This window comes from Podarcis gaigeae, assembly GCF_964106915.1.
Source record: "Podarcis gaigeae genome assembly, chromosome: 2".
Classification (NCBI taxonomy): domain Eukaryota; kingdom Metazoa; phylum Chordata; class Lepidosauria; order Squamata; family Lacertidae; genus Podarcis; species Podarcis gaigeae.
The window spans coordinates 34884649-34901966 of NC_139679.1; the positions used below are offsets into that span (position 1 = coordinate 34884649).

General features: G+C 46.5%; 1 protein-coding gene across 1 annotated transcript in view; it reads left to right on the forward strand.

Annotated features, from left to right (window-relative positions):
- Positions 1-17116, forward strand: part of NHERF1 (NHERF family PDZ scaffold protein 1) — a 59251-nt gene extending 42135 nt beyond the window's left edge. The window contains exons 3-6 of the mRNA XM_083728052.1: positions 1272-1425; positions 6960-7000; positions 11954-12052; positions 15621-17116. Coding sequence (XP_083584178.1) covers positions 1272-1425; positions 6960-7000; positions 11954-12052; positions 15621-15800 — 474 coding nt within the window. The 3' untranslated portion in view covers positions 15801-17116. The remainder of the gene's footprint in view (positions 1-1271; positions 1426-6959; positions 7001-11953; positions 12053-15620) is intronic.
- The last annotated feature ends 202 nt before the right edge of the window (positions 17117-17318 follow it).

Consider the following 17318-nt stretch of genomic DNA (forward strand, 5'->3'; position numbering starts at 1 on the left):
GTCATGGCAATGTACTGGTCTCCAATGATAACAAACCAGGATGTGGCTCTGGTTGGCTTCATGCTCTAGGTCAAAATGTTTGGAATACAACATTTCGAATCGCATAGGAACTTCAGGCCTTGTGGTTTTGAATGATAAAATAATCTGCAGCAGACTCCTGTAGCCACATTTCCGTCTTTGTTGAACCTTCTGGTGATGGGGATAATGGTAGAGAGTTAATACAGGCCAGTGCTGAGCTTCTCCCAAGCCCCAAATATCAATGGTCCCGCCTTCGTTCCTGATTTGTATGCTACTCAAAGTGCTCAGGAAGCTCAATTGTTCTAGTGGCACCCCTTTGATCATGGAGTGGTTTGCATACTTTCTGGTTTGATAGTCCTTATCAAAAGGTTTTTAAACACTGAAGGAGTTTGTCTCCATCCTGGAATGCACAGTGTGGTCCTGCAACCCACACACCCTGGCAAAGCCAGGCATGACTGGGTTGTACTTTTGCTATTTGCAGTTCTCAGACTGTGCCTCCAGACCGTCAGTGTCAAGCCCATCCTAGAAAATTAGGCTTGAGCAGTGAAAGTGGGTTAAAGTCCTCTGTCACCTTAGTGCAAGGAATTCACTTTTTTAAAAGAGAGAGAGAGAAAAAAAAACCTTTTTGCAGTTAGGAAAATGAAGGCAAGTGAAAAGTTTAGAATGAACGTAACGGGAAGACGTACAAACACCCCGCAACCAAATCAGGGTGAACACTTGCTGTTGTATAACCTCCCCACAAACAAATATGAACAAATAGTCAATGAAGACCAGATATAGTCTGACCTCCGTGTAAGCTTTGAGCAAGCAAATTGAGATGCATGCTCAAAAAAAGTCTTCTGGGTGAGTCCCTTGAGAGCCTATGGGGGCTCTTCCATAAAATGATGGGCAAGTTCTCCTGAAACACACGTGGGTAGGCTGACTCTTGAAGGACCTTCAAGTTGTCTCTCCATATCTCTGGTGCACTGGGGGGAGCATGGTTTGCGATGGGTAGGCTGGTGCATGGGAAGCTGTAACCCCCAAGCATGTTCTTTCTCCCCCCCCCCATTTGTCATGAATGTAAGTGTGTGACCCTGTTAACCACAAGTCCAGCGCATGTCCCAGGCTTCCCCAGACAGCCCACCTACTGATGCACATGGCCTTCAATGTCAAGAAGGTTGCCCACTCCTGGTCTAAGGTGACAGCTTTTCTTTCCACCTACCAGACCACCTGCTGATTTATCTAATCTCAGAAACGCATTGCATTCCTTGCAGGTGAACGGGGTGTGCATGGAAGGCAAGCAACACTCGGACGTCGTTTCGGCCATAAGATCTGGTGGAGATGAGACTGAGCTGCTAGTGGTGGATAGCTTGGTGGACGAGTTTTTCAAGAAGTGCAATGTCATCCCTTCTGAAGCACATCTGAAAGGTGAGGCACCCATTCTGGCAGGAATAGTCCTAAGGATTGGTGTGATCTAATCAGGGCTGCTCATTGTTGTTTTGGATAGCGAAATTGAGGTTTTTCAACAGAGGGGCGGGTGGCCACATGTCATTGATACTTTAGTTGAGATTCCTGCATTCCAGGGTCCCTTCCAACTCTGCAGTTCCATAGTTCTATGAATCCGGTTCTGAAACTGCAGGACCTCTGCTAAGAAAGGCCACTGATTTTTTGTGCAGTTGAGAAAACCCTGCATAGCCATTGTGTATGTGTTCCTCTTTTTTTAAAAGGGGAGGGGAGCAATTGTTGATGGTGGAGAAGCTTTTTCCAAGAGTTGTTTCCCTGTGATTAAAGCAGCCTGCAAGCAATAACGCCATGGTAGATGGACCTAGCATGTATTAAATGCCAGCAGCTTCAGTTTGGGGTGGATTACGGTATTTCACTTAAACTCAATATTTGAATCTCCACCTTTCTGTTTAAATAAAATGTCCAGGGCATTTTATGCAGCATTTTTTAGAAGACTAATTAAATACGACCTGAATTAAAACACAATAACAGCAGCAGGCGGGTCAGTATGGTATTGTTCTGCAGCAAATTCAAAAGGGCTTTGTAAATGATGTCTTGGCTTGTTCCTGGGGGAGGTGTGCTGGAAGAGGGGGATTCTACATTTGAAAGACTCTTCCTCTGGTCACCAGCTTCTTAGCTTCTGAAGGCGGCATTCCTGGAGAATGGCCTCAGAAGAAAGGTGCTGGCATCTGGGCAGGTTCAAATGGGGACGATTGCCTTCTTGTTCATGCCCTCTATTTGGAAAGGAAATGGGGTGGGGGAAATCTTTCATCTCTCTGCAACCTGAGAGCATTTAATTAGAGGTACAGATGGGTGATTGAACCTGAATCTTAACGTATACCATGACTTTGTACAGGAATGATGTGCAGCTCCAGATGATGGTAGACTCCAGCTCCTTTCGCCAAATGGTCAGGGCTGATGGAGTCCAGCAAATTCTGGAGGGCGACAGGTTCCCTCATCTCTGCTATACTGCTTCAAAGTCTCAGAACAGAGAAGGCATACAAAAGCACTGTGCGCGCGCACACACACACTCTCACACATATAAAAACCCTCTAACCTGTTTGCAGGTCTTCAAGAGGCTAGAGATGAGGGACATGGGTGGCGCTGTGGGTTAAACCACAGAGCCTAGGGCTTGCCGATCAGAAGGTCGGCAGTTTGAATCCCCGCGACGGGGTGAGCTCCCGTTGCTCGGTCCCAGCTCCTGCCAACCTAGCAGTTCAAAAGCATGTCAAAGTGCAAGTAGATAAATAGGTACTGTTTCAGCGTACCTAAATGGTGTTTCCTTGCTTTGGTTCGCCAGAAGCGGCTTAGTTATGCTGGCCACATGACCTGGAAACTGTACGCCGGCTCCCTCGGCCAATAAAGCGAGATGAGCGCCGCAACCCCAGAGTCGGTCACGACTGGACCTAATGGTCAGGGGTCCCTTTACCTTTACCTGTAACCTGTTTGCAGGTCTTCGAGAGGCTAGAGATGCATAGGTTTGTAACAGTGACCTTAGAATTCTTTGTTTGCGTAACTACCAAAAACTGAGCAGTTGTATAGATGGGGTCTTTCTAAGCATTATACCTGGAAAGCATGGTGCACTTTTGGGAAAAGGTACAGCTTGGTTTGCATGCAAAAGATCTCCAGTTCTATTTCTGTCATCCCCAGATAAGGCTGGGAAATACTGCCTTGTCTGAAATTCTGGAAAGCCACAGTCCATTAGTGCAGATAATGCTAATTTAGACTGACCAATTGTCTCGCTCTGTGCTGAGAATCCAGCCTGGAGAATGTTTGCAAGGCACTGTGTATGCCTATCAACTGGGCTCTGCCCGTTATATGCTCCATTGGATCTAAGCCTGACCTCTGTGCTGCATAGGTTTCCACCTGATGGAAAGCACTTGCATGCTCAGCTGTGAAATGGACTTGTTTGCAAGAGCTTGCCAAAGGCCCAGACGCGACCTTCCTTCTTGCAGTGTGTTACCAGCCAAGCATTCGTTATGCAACAACAGGCTCTCAAGCCTCCAGGACCTGCTGTGGGAACCCCTGTGGGGATGGGTGGGTGGGTCTGAGTGCTGCTTGAGTGATTAATTTGCGAGGTCTCCCGGGAGCCGTGCAACAAGGAAGCGGGGAGGAAGCTCTCTGGAATCTCTTAATTAATCCTATTAACCTCCCATATTTCTCACCAAAATAGCCTATTGTTGGTGCTATAGTTAGTGCTTCAGCAGGTGCACACATATATTTGTCAATGGCTCCTCAGAATAGCAGAGAATCTAGGATGGAGTGGAGGAGATGGGGAGGTCAAAAGGACAAAGAGTTCCCTCTGCTCTGTGAATCTGACATGAACTCTCTGACGGCAAGAGCTGTTCAACATTGAAATGGACTCCCTTGGAAGGTGGTGGACTCTTCTTCCTTGGAGGTTTTTAAGCAGAAGTTGGATGGACATCTGTCAGGGATTCTTTAGCTGTGATTCTTGCATTGGGACCCTTCCAACTCTATACAGTTGTACCTTGGATCCTGAACGCCTTGGAACTCGGATGCTTTGGCTCCCAAACGTGCCAACCCAGAAGTGATTGTTCCAGTTTGCGAACGTTCTTTAGAACCTGAACGTCCGATGGGGCTTCCACAGTTTCTGATTGGCTGCAGGACCTTCCTGCAGCCAATCAGAAGCCACACTTTGGTTTCTGAACATTTTGAAAGTCGAACAGACTTCCAGAACGGATTCCGTTTGACTTCCATGGTACCACTACAGTTCAGAATGGGCTTGTTCTGCTTTTAAAACAGCTCTTTAGTCATCTTACTTCAGTTCTGAGTTTCCTGCCTTGTGTGCTCTGCAAAAACACCCACCCTGGCCATAATAAAATCCCTGTTTTTGTCATACACAGCACCCTGACTATACTGTCTGTATTTTCACCATGAACTTAAACTTTTAAATGTGGCACGTAGATTATGAGCCCCAGGAAAACCTTTCGTTTTCAGTTCTTTTGAAGCCCAGTGTTTTATCATATTTGTAGAAGGGCAGGCACCAGCTTGAGGAAATCTGAGTTTAAAGCAGAGCAGAAGAGCAGGTACAATATTAGTTAATCAATATTAACAGTAGCAGCAGGTACACAAGGTTATTCAGGGCTTGCATCACGTGGACCGTTGTTATAACACAAAGGTAATAATGGGATAATGAATAATGGGAATTATTGCAGGAAAAAGGTTTGGCAGGAGCAGTTAATTGCCGGGGTCTTGGTGATAGAGGTGTGTGACCGCAAAGACCCTAGAGTTTCTAGCACATGTAAACTGCTCCGAGGCAAGGTTAGCTTGTGTATGTGTGTCCCTTGCAGAAGGGTTTGGTGGTGGTTTTTAAAGCACACTAGCTGAGCTGAGAATTGAACCTGGTGACTTGCAATCAGTTTTTCCCCCACTTCGCAACTGCATTAGCAGCTAAGCAGAGCAGTTCTATAGCTGCTGTTTGGCTCCTTTCCCTGGCTCCAGCTCCACCAGAAGTCGACAAGGATTGAACCCAGAACTTTGGGTGTACAGTGGTACCTCGGGTTAAGTACTTAATTCGTTCCGGAGGTCCGTTCTTAACCTGAAACTGTTCTTAACCTGAAGCACCACTTTAGCTAATGGGGCCTGCTGCCGCCGCTGTGCCACCGGAGCACGATTTCTGTTCTCATCCTGAAGCAAAGTTCTTAACCCGAGGTACTATTTCAGGGTTAGCGGAGTCTGTAACCTGAAGCGTCTGTAACCCGAGGTACCACTGTACATGTCTTCTTGCACCTCCTCTCCTTGCAATGCGCCCATCTGCTTTGCTCCACCCCAAGCAAAGACACAGCGATCATTTGGAAACTGGGCTACTGTAAACAAACTGGAGCGAGCGGGGGTGGTTCTTTTCCGCAGCCGTGTGGAAACAGCTTCCCTGTGGAGCAATTCCACATAGCTGCCGTGAGTACCGCTGAGAATTGGTGTGATCTAGTGGACCAGGACTGCTCGGACCAGGACTGGGGAGATCAAAAGTTCAAATTCCACTTACCTATCAAGCTCACTGGTCTACCTTGGGCCAGGCACTCCTTCACACATCCCTCTCTCTCTTGGTCTAGCCCTACCACAAAGGGCTGTTGTGAGGATATAGAATCATAGAATCATAGTGTTGGAAGAGACCACAAGGGCCATCGAGTCCAACCCCCTGCCAAGCAGGAAACACCATCAGAGCACTCCTGACATATGGTTGTCAAGCCTCTGCTTAAAGACCTCCAAAGAAGGAGACTCCACCACACTCCTTGGCAGCAAATTCCACTGTTGAACAGCTCTTACTGTCAGGAAGTTCTTCCTAATGTTTAGGTGGAATCTTCTTTCTTGTAGTTTGGCACCATTGCTCCATGTCCGCTTCTCTGGAGCAGCAGAAAACAACCTTTCTCCCTCCTCTATGTGACATCCTTTTATATATTTGAACATGGCTATCATATCACCCCTTAACCTCCTCTTCTCCAAGCTAAAGATGCCCCTTAGCCGTTCCTCATAAGGCATCGTTTCCAGGCCTTTGACCATATGATAGATCTGCTATTGCGGACTGGGCTCTTTGGAGGGAAGCCAAGTTAAAAAAAGAAAAGTAGATACAGTAATAACTCTGTGGGTAGGAGCAACTGTGTTTGCTTTTCCCACCCGTCTGCCAAACCAGCCACATGACCGTGTGGTTTGAGTGTTCATACCCCACCCATACAGTGACCGGACAGGAAGTTGCCATGGGGGAAATGGGCTACCGCAGCTGTGAATAACAAGGGTTCTTCTTGGGGCTGGGCTGCTGTGACAGAACTGGGAGACAAAAGTAGCAGCTGCCTAGCTTATCTCCCTGGCTGCTGGCAGTCAGACAAGGGGTCAGGCCAGCTAGCAAAGCCCACCCTTTTGGGTTATAGAAATCCAATTAAATGAAACAAACGTCGCTACCAGAAGCTTTTCTTTTAGGAATTATAGGGGCAGAACTACCTAAATCGTATAGAAATTTATTCATGTATGCTACTATAGTAGCAAGAACGTTACTTGCCCCAAAGTGGAAAGAAGCAGAAGTCCCAGTAAAGGAAGAATGGATACAAAATGGAATATGCAGAAATGGCAAAACTTACCGGAACAATAAGAAATCAAGATAGCAGACTTTTTATAAAAAAATGGAAATGGTTTATTGAATATTTACAGATAAATTGTGAACAGATGAAAACATTAGCAGGATTATTGTAATAACCTGCAGTTTTATAAGAGAGTGTGTGTGTGTAGTAGATAATTAAATGAGCAAGTTAAATGAACTTGGATATGCAGAAGATATTAAAAAATTAAGGAACTGCAGAAAGAGGGGGAAGGGAGTCAAATTTTGAAATGTTAAATTGATTGTAAAACTAATGAAATCTATAAATTTGAAAAGTACAAATAAAAAACTAAAAAGAAAGAAAAAAATGTCACTAACTGCATATCTTTGCTGTTTTTTTGTTCCCCTCCAGGTCCTTTGCCAGAACCAGTTGCCAATGGTGATGTGGAGAAGGTAAAGGTTATGCCAAGTGCATGGTTCATTGATGGTCTCTTATGTTGTGTGAAGGCCCCTTTCGACAGTACAGGTTTGCTGGGCGTGCACGTGTAAGGGAAGAAGCACCAAAACTGTGTATACAGATTTTCCTGGCATCTATTCGGCCCACTGGGCCTGCATGGGCTAAGAAGCTGCAAACTGGATGCAGCTTCTCAATGCTTGTACACCGGGGGTGTTGTACAGACTCCAGGGTAGCAGGCTCTCCTTTCAGGATAAGGTTTTTATGCTAAGATGCGAGAAACAAGATGCCTCTTGTCTCAGCTGGGGCGTTTTGCAATCAGCACCAGAACCAAGCCTATAGGGCCTTTTGCACAGGCCTGGTTTCTCTCCCCACCCCCTGCTCCGCCAAAGCATTATTTTCCAGCAATCTAACCTGGGGATAGGGATGCAAGTGGCTCTGTGGTGTAAACTACTGAGCCTAGGGCTTGCAGGAGCCTAGGTTGGCGGTTCGAAACCCTGCGACTGGGTGAGCTCCTGTTGTTTGGTCCCGGCTCCTGCTAACCTAGCAGTTTGAAAGCACATCAAAGTGCAAGTAGATAAATAGGTACCGCTCCGGCGGGAAGGTAAACGGCATTTCCGTGCACTGCTCTGGTTCTCCAGAAGCGGCTTAGTCATGCTGGCCGCATGACCCGGAAGCTGTACACCGGCTCCCTCGGCCAATAAAGCGAGATGAGCGTTCAACCCCAGAGTCGTCCGCGACTGGACTAATCGTCAGGGGTACCTTTACCTTTACCTTTTAACCGGGGGGGGGGGGGCTTTTCAGCTGCTCCTTCTTTTAAAACAGCTGGAAGCTAGAAACCCTTTGCTCATTTCCTGCAAGTCCCCCTTTTACAGTTCATAGCTCAGTTGTAGAGCACATGCTTTTGAATGCAAAAGTTCCCAGGTTCATGTCCAGGTAGGGCCATCAACGATTCCTTCCTGAAACCCTGGAGAGGTGCTGACTGTTAGGGTGGACAGTACTAAGCAGGATGGGCCAACATTACGAGGCGGCTTCCTAATCTGCCTTCTGTCCATCGCTGGTGGACACTGTGCATGAGACCTACGTGCAGTAAGAGCTGCTTCAGGCCCTTAGCTGCCTTCCGTAGCGGAAGTATAAGCCATTCCTCCCTGATGCTGCTAGGAGTGCCTTGCAGCCTGCCTTGATGCCGCCAAGCAGAGCTTGACCTCTCAGTGGAGGAGGGGAGGGCAAAGCCCTTGCAGGCACGTCGCTCAATTTCCAGGGCCTGCCTCTTGTCACAGAACAGAATGGCCCATTCTTCACCCTGTGGGTGGAATCTCTTGCAGTGGGGGCCGTGTTACTTCCAGTCTGCTTTGAAAAAACAAAACCTAATTAAACCCAGAGTGAAGAGGAAGCCTCATTAGGAACCTCAAAAGACGGGAGGGCAGGAGGCAGGGATTTCAAATATACATTAAGGGGGCCGAGTGAGGATGTTCCCAGGCTAAAGCTTAAACCGGATAGAGAGATGTCATGCAACTTGTCTACCCGGTAGGTCTGAACGGCAGTTGGGAAGAAGCAGCCTGACTGCGTTGCATCGTAAATAAATAAATCCTGCTTCTATGGGGTGCAGGAGGGTGTTAATTGTTTAAACATGTTTTTTGTTGCAAACTTGCAAGTATAAAGCGCTCTGAAGCACAAGTGTATCTGGCTTCCAGTACTGTGGACAACCTTTCTTCCCTGCCCATTGCAATCTTTCTCCCAGCGTGAGTCTTATGTCCTGCATGCCTGTCTGCTGGGGTGATGCAAAAATTATCGGAATCCTCATTTGAATTTAGCATCTTGCTGAAACCAGGCTGGTTTGTATAAGCTGCTGAACCACAGTTTAGTGTGATAAGCACAAAGCTAGCCTACCACCTTCTGCCCTGGCTCTTATGGTCCCCTCTCCTCCATCATAGCCTCGAGGAGGTGCTCAGAAACTCTTGCTTCTATTTTTGATTTAACTGCAACTTGCTGTCATTCAAACCAGGGCAAGCAAACCATGGTTCATGAAGCAGGCTTTGCTTTCCATAACCATGGTTAATCTTAACTGCAGTTTAGGGTTTGGATAATAAGGACACGGGTGGCGCTGTGGGTTAAACCACAGAGCCTAGGACTTGCCGATCAGAAGGTCGGTGGTTCGAATTACCGCGACGGGGTGAGCTCCCTTTGCTCGGTCCCAGCTCCTGCCAACCTAGCAGTTTGAAAGCACAAAGTGCAAGTAGATAAATAGGTACCACTCCAGCAGGAAGGTAAACGGCATTTCCATGTGCTGCTCTGGTTCGCTAGAAGCGGTTTAGTCATGCTGGCCACATGACCCGGAAGCTGTACACCGGCTCCCTCGGCCAATAAAGCGAGATGAGCGTCGCAACCCCAGAGTCAGCCACGACTGGACCTAATGGTCAGGGGTCCCTTTACCTTTAATACCCTAAAATGTGGTTAGACTAAAATGGAAACACTTGGAATGGGAGAATGTGAGGCAGGTAGAATTGCTTAACAGTTTGAGAATCAAGGTTTAGTGTTGCATTTGACCAGAGCCATTGAACGGGGATGTCAGGCAGCAGTTCTGCCAACTGAATGCAGAGAATTTTCTCAGCCTGGGAATAAGAAGGACCTATCTGCTTCCATGCTGCCTTCAGTCACTTCTCAGTCCTGCTCATCTGGCTTTAAGCTCCCTTGCTCAACATTTAAACCAGTTTCATCTGATAACTCCAGATGTTCTTCATGCAAAACCACTTTCCTACGCGGCTGTCATAACTTATATCTTGTCATCTCGTCTTTGCTTGGCATAAACATGAAAGGAAACCTGCTCTTCCAGCGCAGGCCGACTCAGCATCAGCTGCTAATCAGCTTTCCCTACTGGGGGGTCTTTGGCACCATTTGGTGGCTGTAGATAGCTCTCTGTTTGCTGGCTTGCATGCAGCCTGTCAGTTTGCCACAGGTGAGCATGCACCCATTTTCTCAAGAGGAAAGTAGATTTCAACCCTCAGTACCCAACTACTGCTTTTGCAGAGGATTAACACTAGGCTTCAGTTGGATCTCAAAAGATGGATTCCTAGCCACACCTTCATGACTTTTCTTCTTCTTCAGTAGACACTGTCCACATCGCTATCTGCCCATGGGTCTTTTCCTTTGGAGCTGGTTTCATGCAAGGGGTGCCCTTTTTATTTGCCACTTTATGAATGTGGGTGTCTCAAGGTAGCACTATATTGTCACAGAGACATCTCAGAAACTGGGATGTGGGAGAGCCCACACCCCATATTTTGCATGCAGATAGGTTAGCTGTGATGTTGTCACTGAAAATTTGCTCACGAGAGTGATGGTGCAATTGCTTACACTGTTGCTTAATGGAGGTGATAAAGGCCGTCCTTAAGATGGTACCTGACTTGGAGCAAAACAGAAACTCCTTTATGTTGCTGCAAAGGGCCGGATTCCTTTTTTTATATTCTTGCATTGACAGAGAAGCACATGGTATTCTGCTCTGTCCCCAAGTAGTGCAAATGCCGCTGCCTTTATCAGTGTAGCTTCAAAAGCAGCCAGAAGTGTGCAGCTTTCCTTTCAGTTTAAGTCCATGTGCCTCTTGTCCTTTTTTAAAAAAATGAATAAATCTCACATGGAATGTCCAGAAAGCCGCTGCTCCTTTGTCTTCTGAGAAAAAAAGCAGGACAGATGACCAACTCTGGTGGAAACAAATACACTGAATTGCATTGTAATGATGGAAAGTAGCTGATAACTGAAAAGATATGGAGAACATTATAAGAGCCTTGCTGGATCAGACTAAAGGCCCATTCACCTAGCCCAGGGGTCAGCAAGGTTTACGTTGCCTGGACCAGTTCACTCCAACAGAGATCACTCTGGGGGCTGGATCACACGCATGCATGAGCCTGCGTGCCCGTGATTTCCGGTGTCTGCGTCTGCGCAGACGCAATTTCTGGGCCATGGAAGTGAGTCCCCACGTAGCACCGGTTTAGCACAGCACATGGGGACTCACTGAGTGGGTGGCTCGGTTCAGGGGCGGCTCGTGGGCCGGTTAAACGACCCCCGTGGGCTGCTTGTGGCCCATGGGCCTTAGGGTGCTGACCCTGACCTACCCCTTCAGTCTGTTCTCTCCGTGGTCAACTCCGTGGCACACTGCCTCTGACAATGGATAGGGAGTAGTTTGCTGTGGTTTCTTCCTTATACTCCACCCCCCTCTTGTTAGAGAAAGAACACAGCTGGCATTTAATCCTTCTCAGGGATAAAGAGGCTGGAGGATGCCCAGAGCAGGCTTATCAGCCTGCGGTCTGTCAACAGATTATGTGCTTAGAAGTGGGTTTCCTCATACTCCTTATTTCTCTGGTTCCCTCCAAGGAAGGGGCAGGCTGGGATAAATCAGCTCTTGTAGGTCCTGGTCTCTGGTCACTGAGGAGAAGAGGCCATTTTGAGAACATTGGGTTCTCCCCAGTTTTAGGAAGAGTCTTCCCAGGCTTCTTTTGTTGGGTTCTCCTGACAGTTGTGACCCTCTGGAGAATCCTGTCGTGTGGCTTTGGAGCTTCTTCCCTAAAACCAGAGCTGTTCCCACTGCCCCTTCTCAATGCCCTGAAATATGCAACTGGTGCATTAGAGGGAGGGAGGGCCGGTTGTGATGTACCCATCAGCTCTGGGTATGTTTGAGAGGTGGTCTAGCAAGAGTGTCCCAGAGGCCTGAGCTGTGAAGCAGTCGTATGCAGCTGATGATGGCAGCATTCCCTAAATCATGCCAAAGGGGGTAGGAGGAGGAGGAATGTTTTCTTCTGCACAAAAATGTGTGGAACTGGCTAGAATGGGGGGAAATTCAGGGAAGTGATGCAGTGAGTTCTACTTTGGTTGATTTACAAAATAAATAAATGCAGCTTGTTATTTATATAGCGATTGCCCCCCTTTTTTATTTCTAATTTCTCTTCCCTTCCCTGTTGTAGGAGATTATCAGAGATGACCAGCCTGAGCCTGTTTTGGAAAGTCCTTCAAGCCCTGAGCTGATGTCTCCTTCTCCAATTCTGAAAGAACCTCACAATGAGGTATGAAAGCAGCCTGGGAACAAAGGGAGGAAAGCCCAGAAATGGGGACTCCTAAACATGTGGTACAGGCATAGAGCCCCCTCTGTTCATTGAGCATTCATCCTGATTTTGCTGCAGGGTGTTTCCATGGATTCCTCATTATTCATTTGTTCATCCCACACTTTTCGGTGCATTTCCCCATCGCTTTCCAAACTGCAAAAAGTCTGTGTGTGCTTTTAAGTGCATCCGAGGGCAGCACAGCCCTTTAAATCCACTTTCAATACAGAAATCTTAAAGGTATGGTTTATACTTGAGTCCTGCTCACAAGAGCAGAGTCCAGAGGTTCCCTTGATTCTCTACAGAGTTTTCCTTTGCCAAAGACCAGCAGAAATGATTAGAGAAGTTCCAGCTTGTCCATTAGAGAACCATTTGCAAACTTTCAGAGCTTTGCCATTCTTTCTGCTCCCCTGTGGGGCCAGTCATTTTCTGCTGTAAAAATCTAGTTTGCCTGGCAACAACAGCAATTTGCCCTGGTCTTCCGTGTTCCCATTTTCAAATGGGCAGATGCCTCAATTTCTACAGAGCAAGTAATGAATGTTTAGTGTCCCTGACTGGAACCACGTCCAGTTTTTAATTAAATGGCTGAATTATAATCCAGGCGCTCTGTATCAAATCTGCTTAAGGACAAAACTGCATATTTTGTTCATACTTTTTTCCCTAAAGCATACTTAATGCTGCCACTTATTATTTTGAAGGGGAAAGGCTATGCAGGGCCCTAAATGAGGACCCTCATGCATTTGCTGCTTGCTCCAAAGATGCCAAACAGCTGCCAGGGAGAGCAATTCTGGGGAGGAAATGGGCAGGGCCCTGATCCAGATAAGGAGGATCGTATAAGTTTGGGACCCTGGGTGGCTTCTCTTTCTGTTGCTCTCTAATAACGGAGAGCATTCCTCAATACCAGGAAAAATATCCAAGGTGGCCACACGCACATTCACATTCATTTCACAGAAATCGCTTAGAAAGTGCCTGCACTTTTCACCCCATAACTTTCTTTTTTAGGAAGGCTAGAAGCTTTTAAGGAAAGTAAACTTTACTAAAATAAAGAATGAAAGCTTAGAGTCTGGGGCACCACTGGAAGCCTTCACAGGTGTAATGGCACCTGGAGATGCTGGGTTCACTACCCCTGCCCAAAGTTGGCCCATTGAAAAAAGTGTCCTTATAAGTCCATTCAATGATTACCACCACCCCTCCATGATTCTCCTCTGAGTATGATTAACTTTGGATATTACCCTCAATGTGACACCATTAAGCGTTTTTTCTAAAGTTGGAATAGCGTATAATTTGACTCTGAAGCAATTGTGATGCTGGCTGCCTGGAAGAAATGTCAGTAGTATCCAAAGGCAACACGATGACCAAATGCAACAATGCGATGTCAATATAAACTCTTTATATTTTCAGAGATTTAGAAGATTTCTGTTTATTTGGTTTTACAGAGAGTGCATATTTCATATACTTCATATTGTTCAATGTTCTGTATAGATTATATAGAGAGTTTATATTGACATCGCATTGTTGCATTTGGTCATCGTGTTGCCTTTGGATACTACTGATATTTGTTTGCAACACAGGGGTTTAATTGGAAGAAATGTCAGCCTCTCAGTTAAAAAAACCAGACACATTTCTGGTCAAAGATGTTGAATTCTGATGGCTTCCTTTATAGAAACAGATGTCCTGCTGGCCATTTGCAAGGAACCCAAAGGGAGGGACATATTGCTGCTAATTCCAGGCAAACTAGGCTTCGTATGAACACACAAAAGGCTGGTGGGTCAATAGAGTTATGCACAAGTGCCTGTGTTGCAAGCCAGGCTGTGCTGCTGGTCTCTTAGAAAAGTGCCCTGAACATGGCAGCTGGAGACAATGCCATTGCAGCAGACATGAGGCCGGTGTATGGAGAGGGGAGGGAAAGGAAGGAGGAGCAGGGACTGATCCTGCAAAATGAACCCTGTTCATTTTAATGGGTCCAGAGACACTTTTCCTTGTTTGCTGTTGTGCAATGTTGCAGCCTCAAGTGTCGGGTTTGTGTAGGAGGGCTCTCTGTCAACAACCGCCCGCTTCATCACTCCTCTGTTAGTTCTGTTACTGTGTGAGGCCTGTGGTTTTTAATGTTAGGGTTTTAATATGGGGCAATTTGGTGAAGGGCGGTCTTCAAGCAAAGGGGTAAAAGGAGAAAACAAGAAATTAAACACTGTCCTCAGCATTCATAGGACTCAAAGTAGGTCCAGTCAAAATTTTTGCATACGCAACACAACACACACACACACACACACACACACACACACACACCAAGTTCCATTTAGTAATTTCAATGAGATTTAGGCATACCAAACTGCAGAGTTAAATGCAAATCCCATTGGTTTCTGTTAGGAGCTTGTGTTGGGTTGCTCTGTCTGTTGTGCAGCATAGAATCTGGGACAGGGGAGTCTTCTCTAGCCAAGCAGTGCTCAGGTAACATGTGCGGGAAGGATCAGAAAAGAAGGCAAGGCCTCCAGCAGAACTTTTCTAATCACCTTTGTTGGGTGTACATCCAGTTCTTGCCCTATCTAGCCCAACAGCCTGTGAAAACACAAGCTTTAATTGCAACATATGAACATAATTAAATACAGAACAAATGATCGACACTGAATTACATCAGTCCCTTCTCTGGAACAGTTCTGTGGCCTTCTCTCCCTGAGAATTCTTGTGAGACGCTGAACATAACACTCCACGCAACCATTGCGGTTATATATCTTGTGACTTTTGCGAACTACATGTTTCATTGAGCACTTGGAAGGACACCTGCAGGCCCTTAACCGGAGCAGCGGGTTAGGGGTTTTCTGGAACTTTTGCTAGATCTAGGTCAAGTGAGAGAGCCGGGGTGTGTGTGTGGAAATCCACATCATTGGACAACATTTCCTCATTGGTGACTGGAGCAGAATATGCATGGCTGGTCCACTTTTAATTCTGCCAGGCAACCAAGTGTAAATTATTGGCCCTACTTATTTCAATGCATGCCTTTTGTGTCCACCTCCTCCTTACTCTAGCTTTTAACTAGTTGTGGCATGATACTCCTTTCTGACTTGGGTGTGTATGTGGGGGGGGGGGAGTGGAGACAGGGGGGTGTGCAGTTGGGATGGCTAGGACGCACAGCATTGATAATGTGATCACCATCAATTTAATTGTCATTCTATTAAATACGTTGTGCCTCCACTGTTGGCAGGCAACGTGCGTCTGAATGCCTGTTTCTAGGAAGCACAAACTGGGAGGGCGGCTGTTGCATTTAGGTCTTGCTTGTGGCCTTCACAGAGGCATTGGGTTGGCCATTGTGAGAACAGGATGCTGTGCCTTGATGGGCCCCCGTTGGCCTGATCCAATCTAATGCTCTTAATTTTACAACAACAACACCCCTGTTAGCAATAGTGGTAGGAAACAAGAAACTTGTGTGGAAAAAACCTTGAGTGCCTTGGCCTTGAGTTGTACATGGAGGCTTAGGTGGGGTCCGCAGCGGTTCCTCTTGGTCAACTTATTCTTGCTTTTTCTCTTTGCTGCCCAGTCACCCCTGCAGCTCAACTCTCAAGAGAAGGAAGAGAAGCACAGCTCCGTATCCGACCCAGTTCTTGACTTGGACATCCCGCTGGCGGTGGCCAAGGAGCGAGCTCACCAAAAACGCACCAGCAAAAGGGCGCCGCAGATGGACTGGAGCAAGAAAAACGAACTCTTCAGCAACCTGTGAAGTATCCCATCCCGCAAGCCGGGAGGAGGTGGTGCAGGGGCAAGGCCCAGCCAACCTGGCCAGCTCTTTCTCCTGCCCCTCCATTTCCCCCCCCCTGGAGGAGGGGTTTATTCCCCCCACCCACCCACCCACCCACTCCCCTCTCTTTGCCAGGGGAACAGGGGCAGGATCTTACACTGTCCTCTGTAATCTGAAGAAAAACAAAATGGCATCATGACTACTCCTGCACAATTCTGGAGAAGCAATTCTATTTTTTAAAAAAGAGAATGACGAGACACTTTTATACACTGTCTATAAATAGCTGAGTAAGTTCCATGTGAGTTTGTGGTGAGGGTTTCTGTGGGCCTGAAACTAATGTGGTGTCCATATTGAGCCCATGGAGAGGGTGGAGGGATAGCGTACTATGGCCCGTTAGTTCTGAGGAGAAACATGCTGATCTTTTGTTCTCTCCCCACCCCCCCAATTCAATTGGATTTTTTGTGGGAAACACATGTTCACAATAAGGTTTTTGAGATTGCCAGGGTTGCGGATTGAGGAGAAAAACTTGTGATGCTTAGCCCTTCCTAAATTCAAAGTGGTATCTGAAACCAGCCACCTAAAACCAATAGCCCCATGTAGGTTCTCATCGCAGAGATACCCTATTGGAAGCTGACTTGAGCCTTTCATTAAATTTGAGTGCTTAAAACCCTAATTTTGACTTCCAACAGCCATTGGGTGGGGGTTGTGAGCACACGTCCTCTCCTCTTCACAAGGAACCGTTTTCCTTTGACTGGAATGTCTGTCCCTGACACTCCATTTTTACTTTTATTTTTAAAAAGAATTTTCTTTAAAGCAATCAATGGTAAAATTATCTATGGGGCAAGACCCATGAACTTGTTGCACCACTTCCTGTATGTATTTCAAAGCTTTCTGATGGTAAGATGGAACCCTTGGAAACTGCTCTGACTGGAATCCTGTGGGGGGGTGGTGTGGTTCTTGTTTTGGCTGAGAGGGGGGAATCTTCTGGTCTAATACAGCAACTGAAAGCAGCCAGGAAATAATATCCTGTCTTCAACTCTCATTCCTGGAGATGGAGCCAATCAGGGTTTTTTTATGATAATGCTTAATTAACAGTTTATATATAAACTGTTTCATTTTCTGGAATGTTTTCTAATTATAGCTCTCTTTCTCCTCTGTCTGTTGTGTATGTTATGGAAATTATTCCTCCTCTACGGATGTGTTTTGTTCTTGTTTTCCTTGATTGTTTGTTATGAAAAATGCAAGAGAAGAAGAAGAAAAAAGAACCCTGTTTACCAGAAGGAAAAAAGTCACCTTGATTTTGTGTGTTCGTGTGCTTATTTTATGTTTAAATCTTTGTAAAGTTCCAGAGCCTTGTGGGAAGGCTCAGCACAGCATGTGAGCAGCCAACCCCTCCTGGCCTTCCAGCCTCTCTCCCTTGAGCTCTCAATTCATTACCAGGAGCTGGTTCATGTCAACAGGATGAACTCCAGTACAATAATGCCACCACCCAACCCTCCA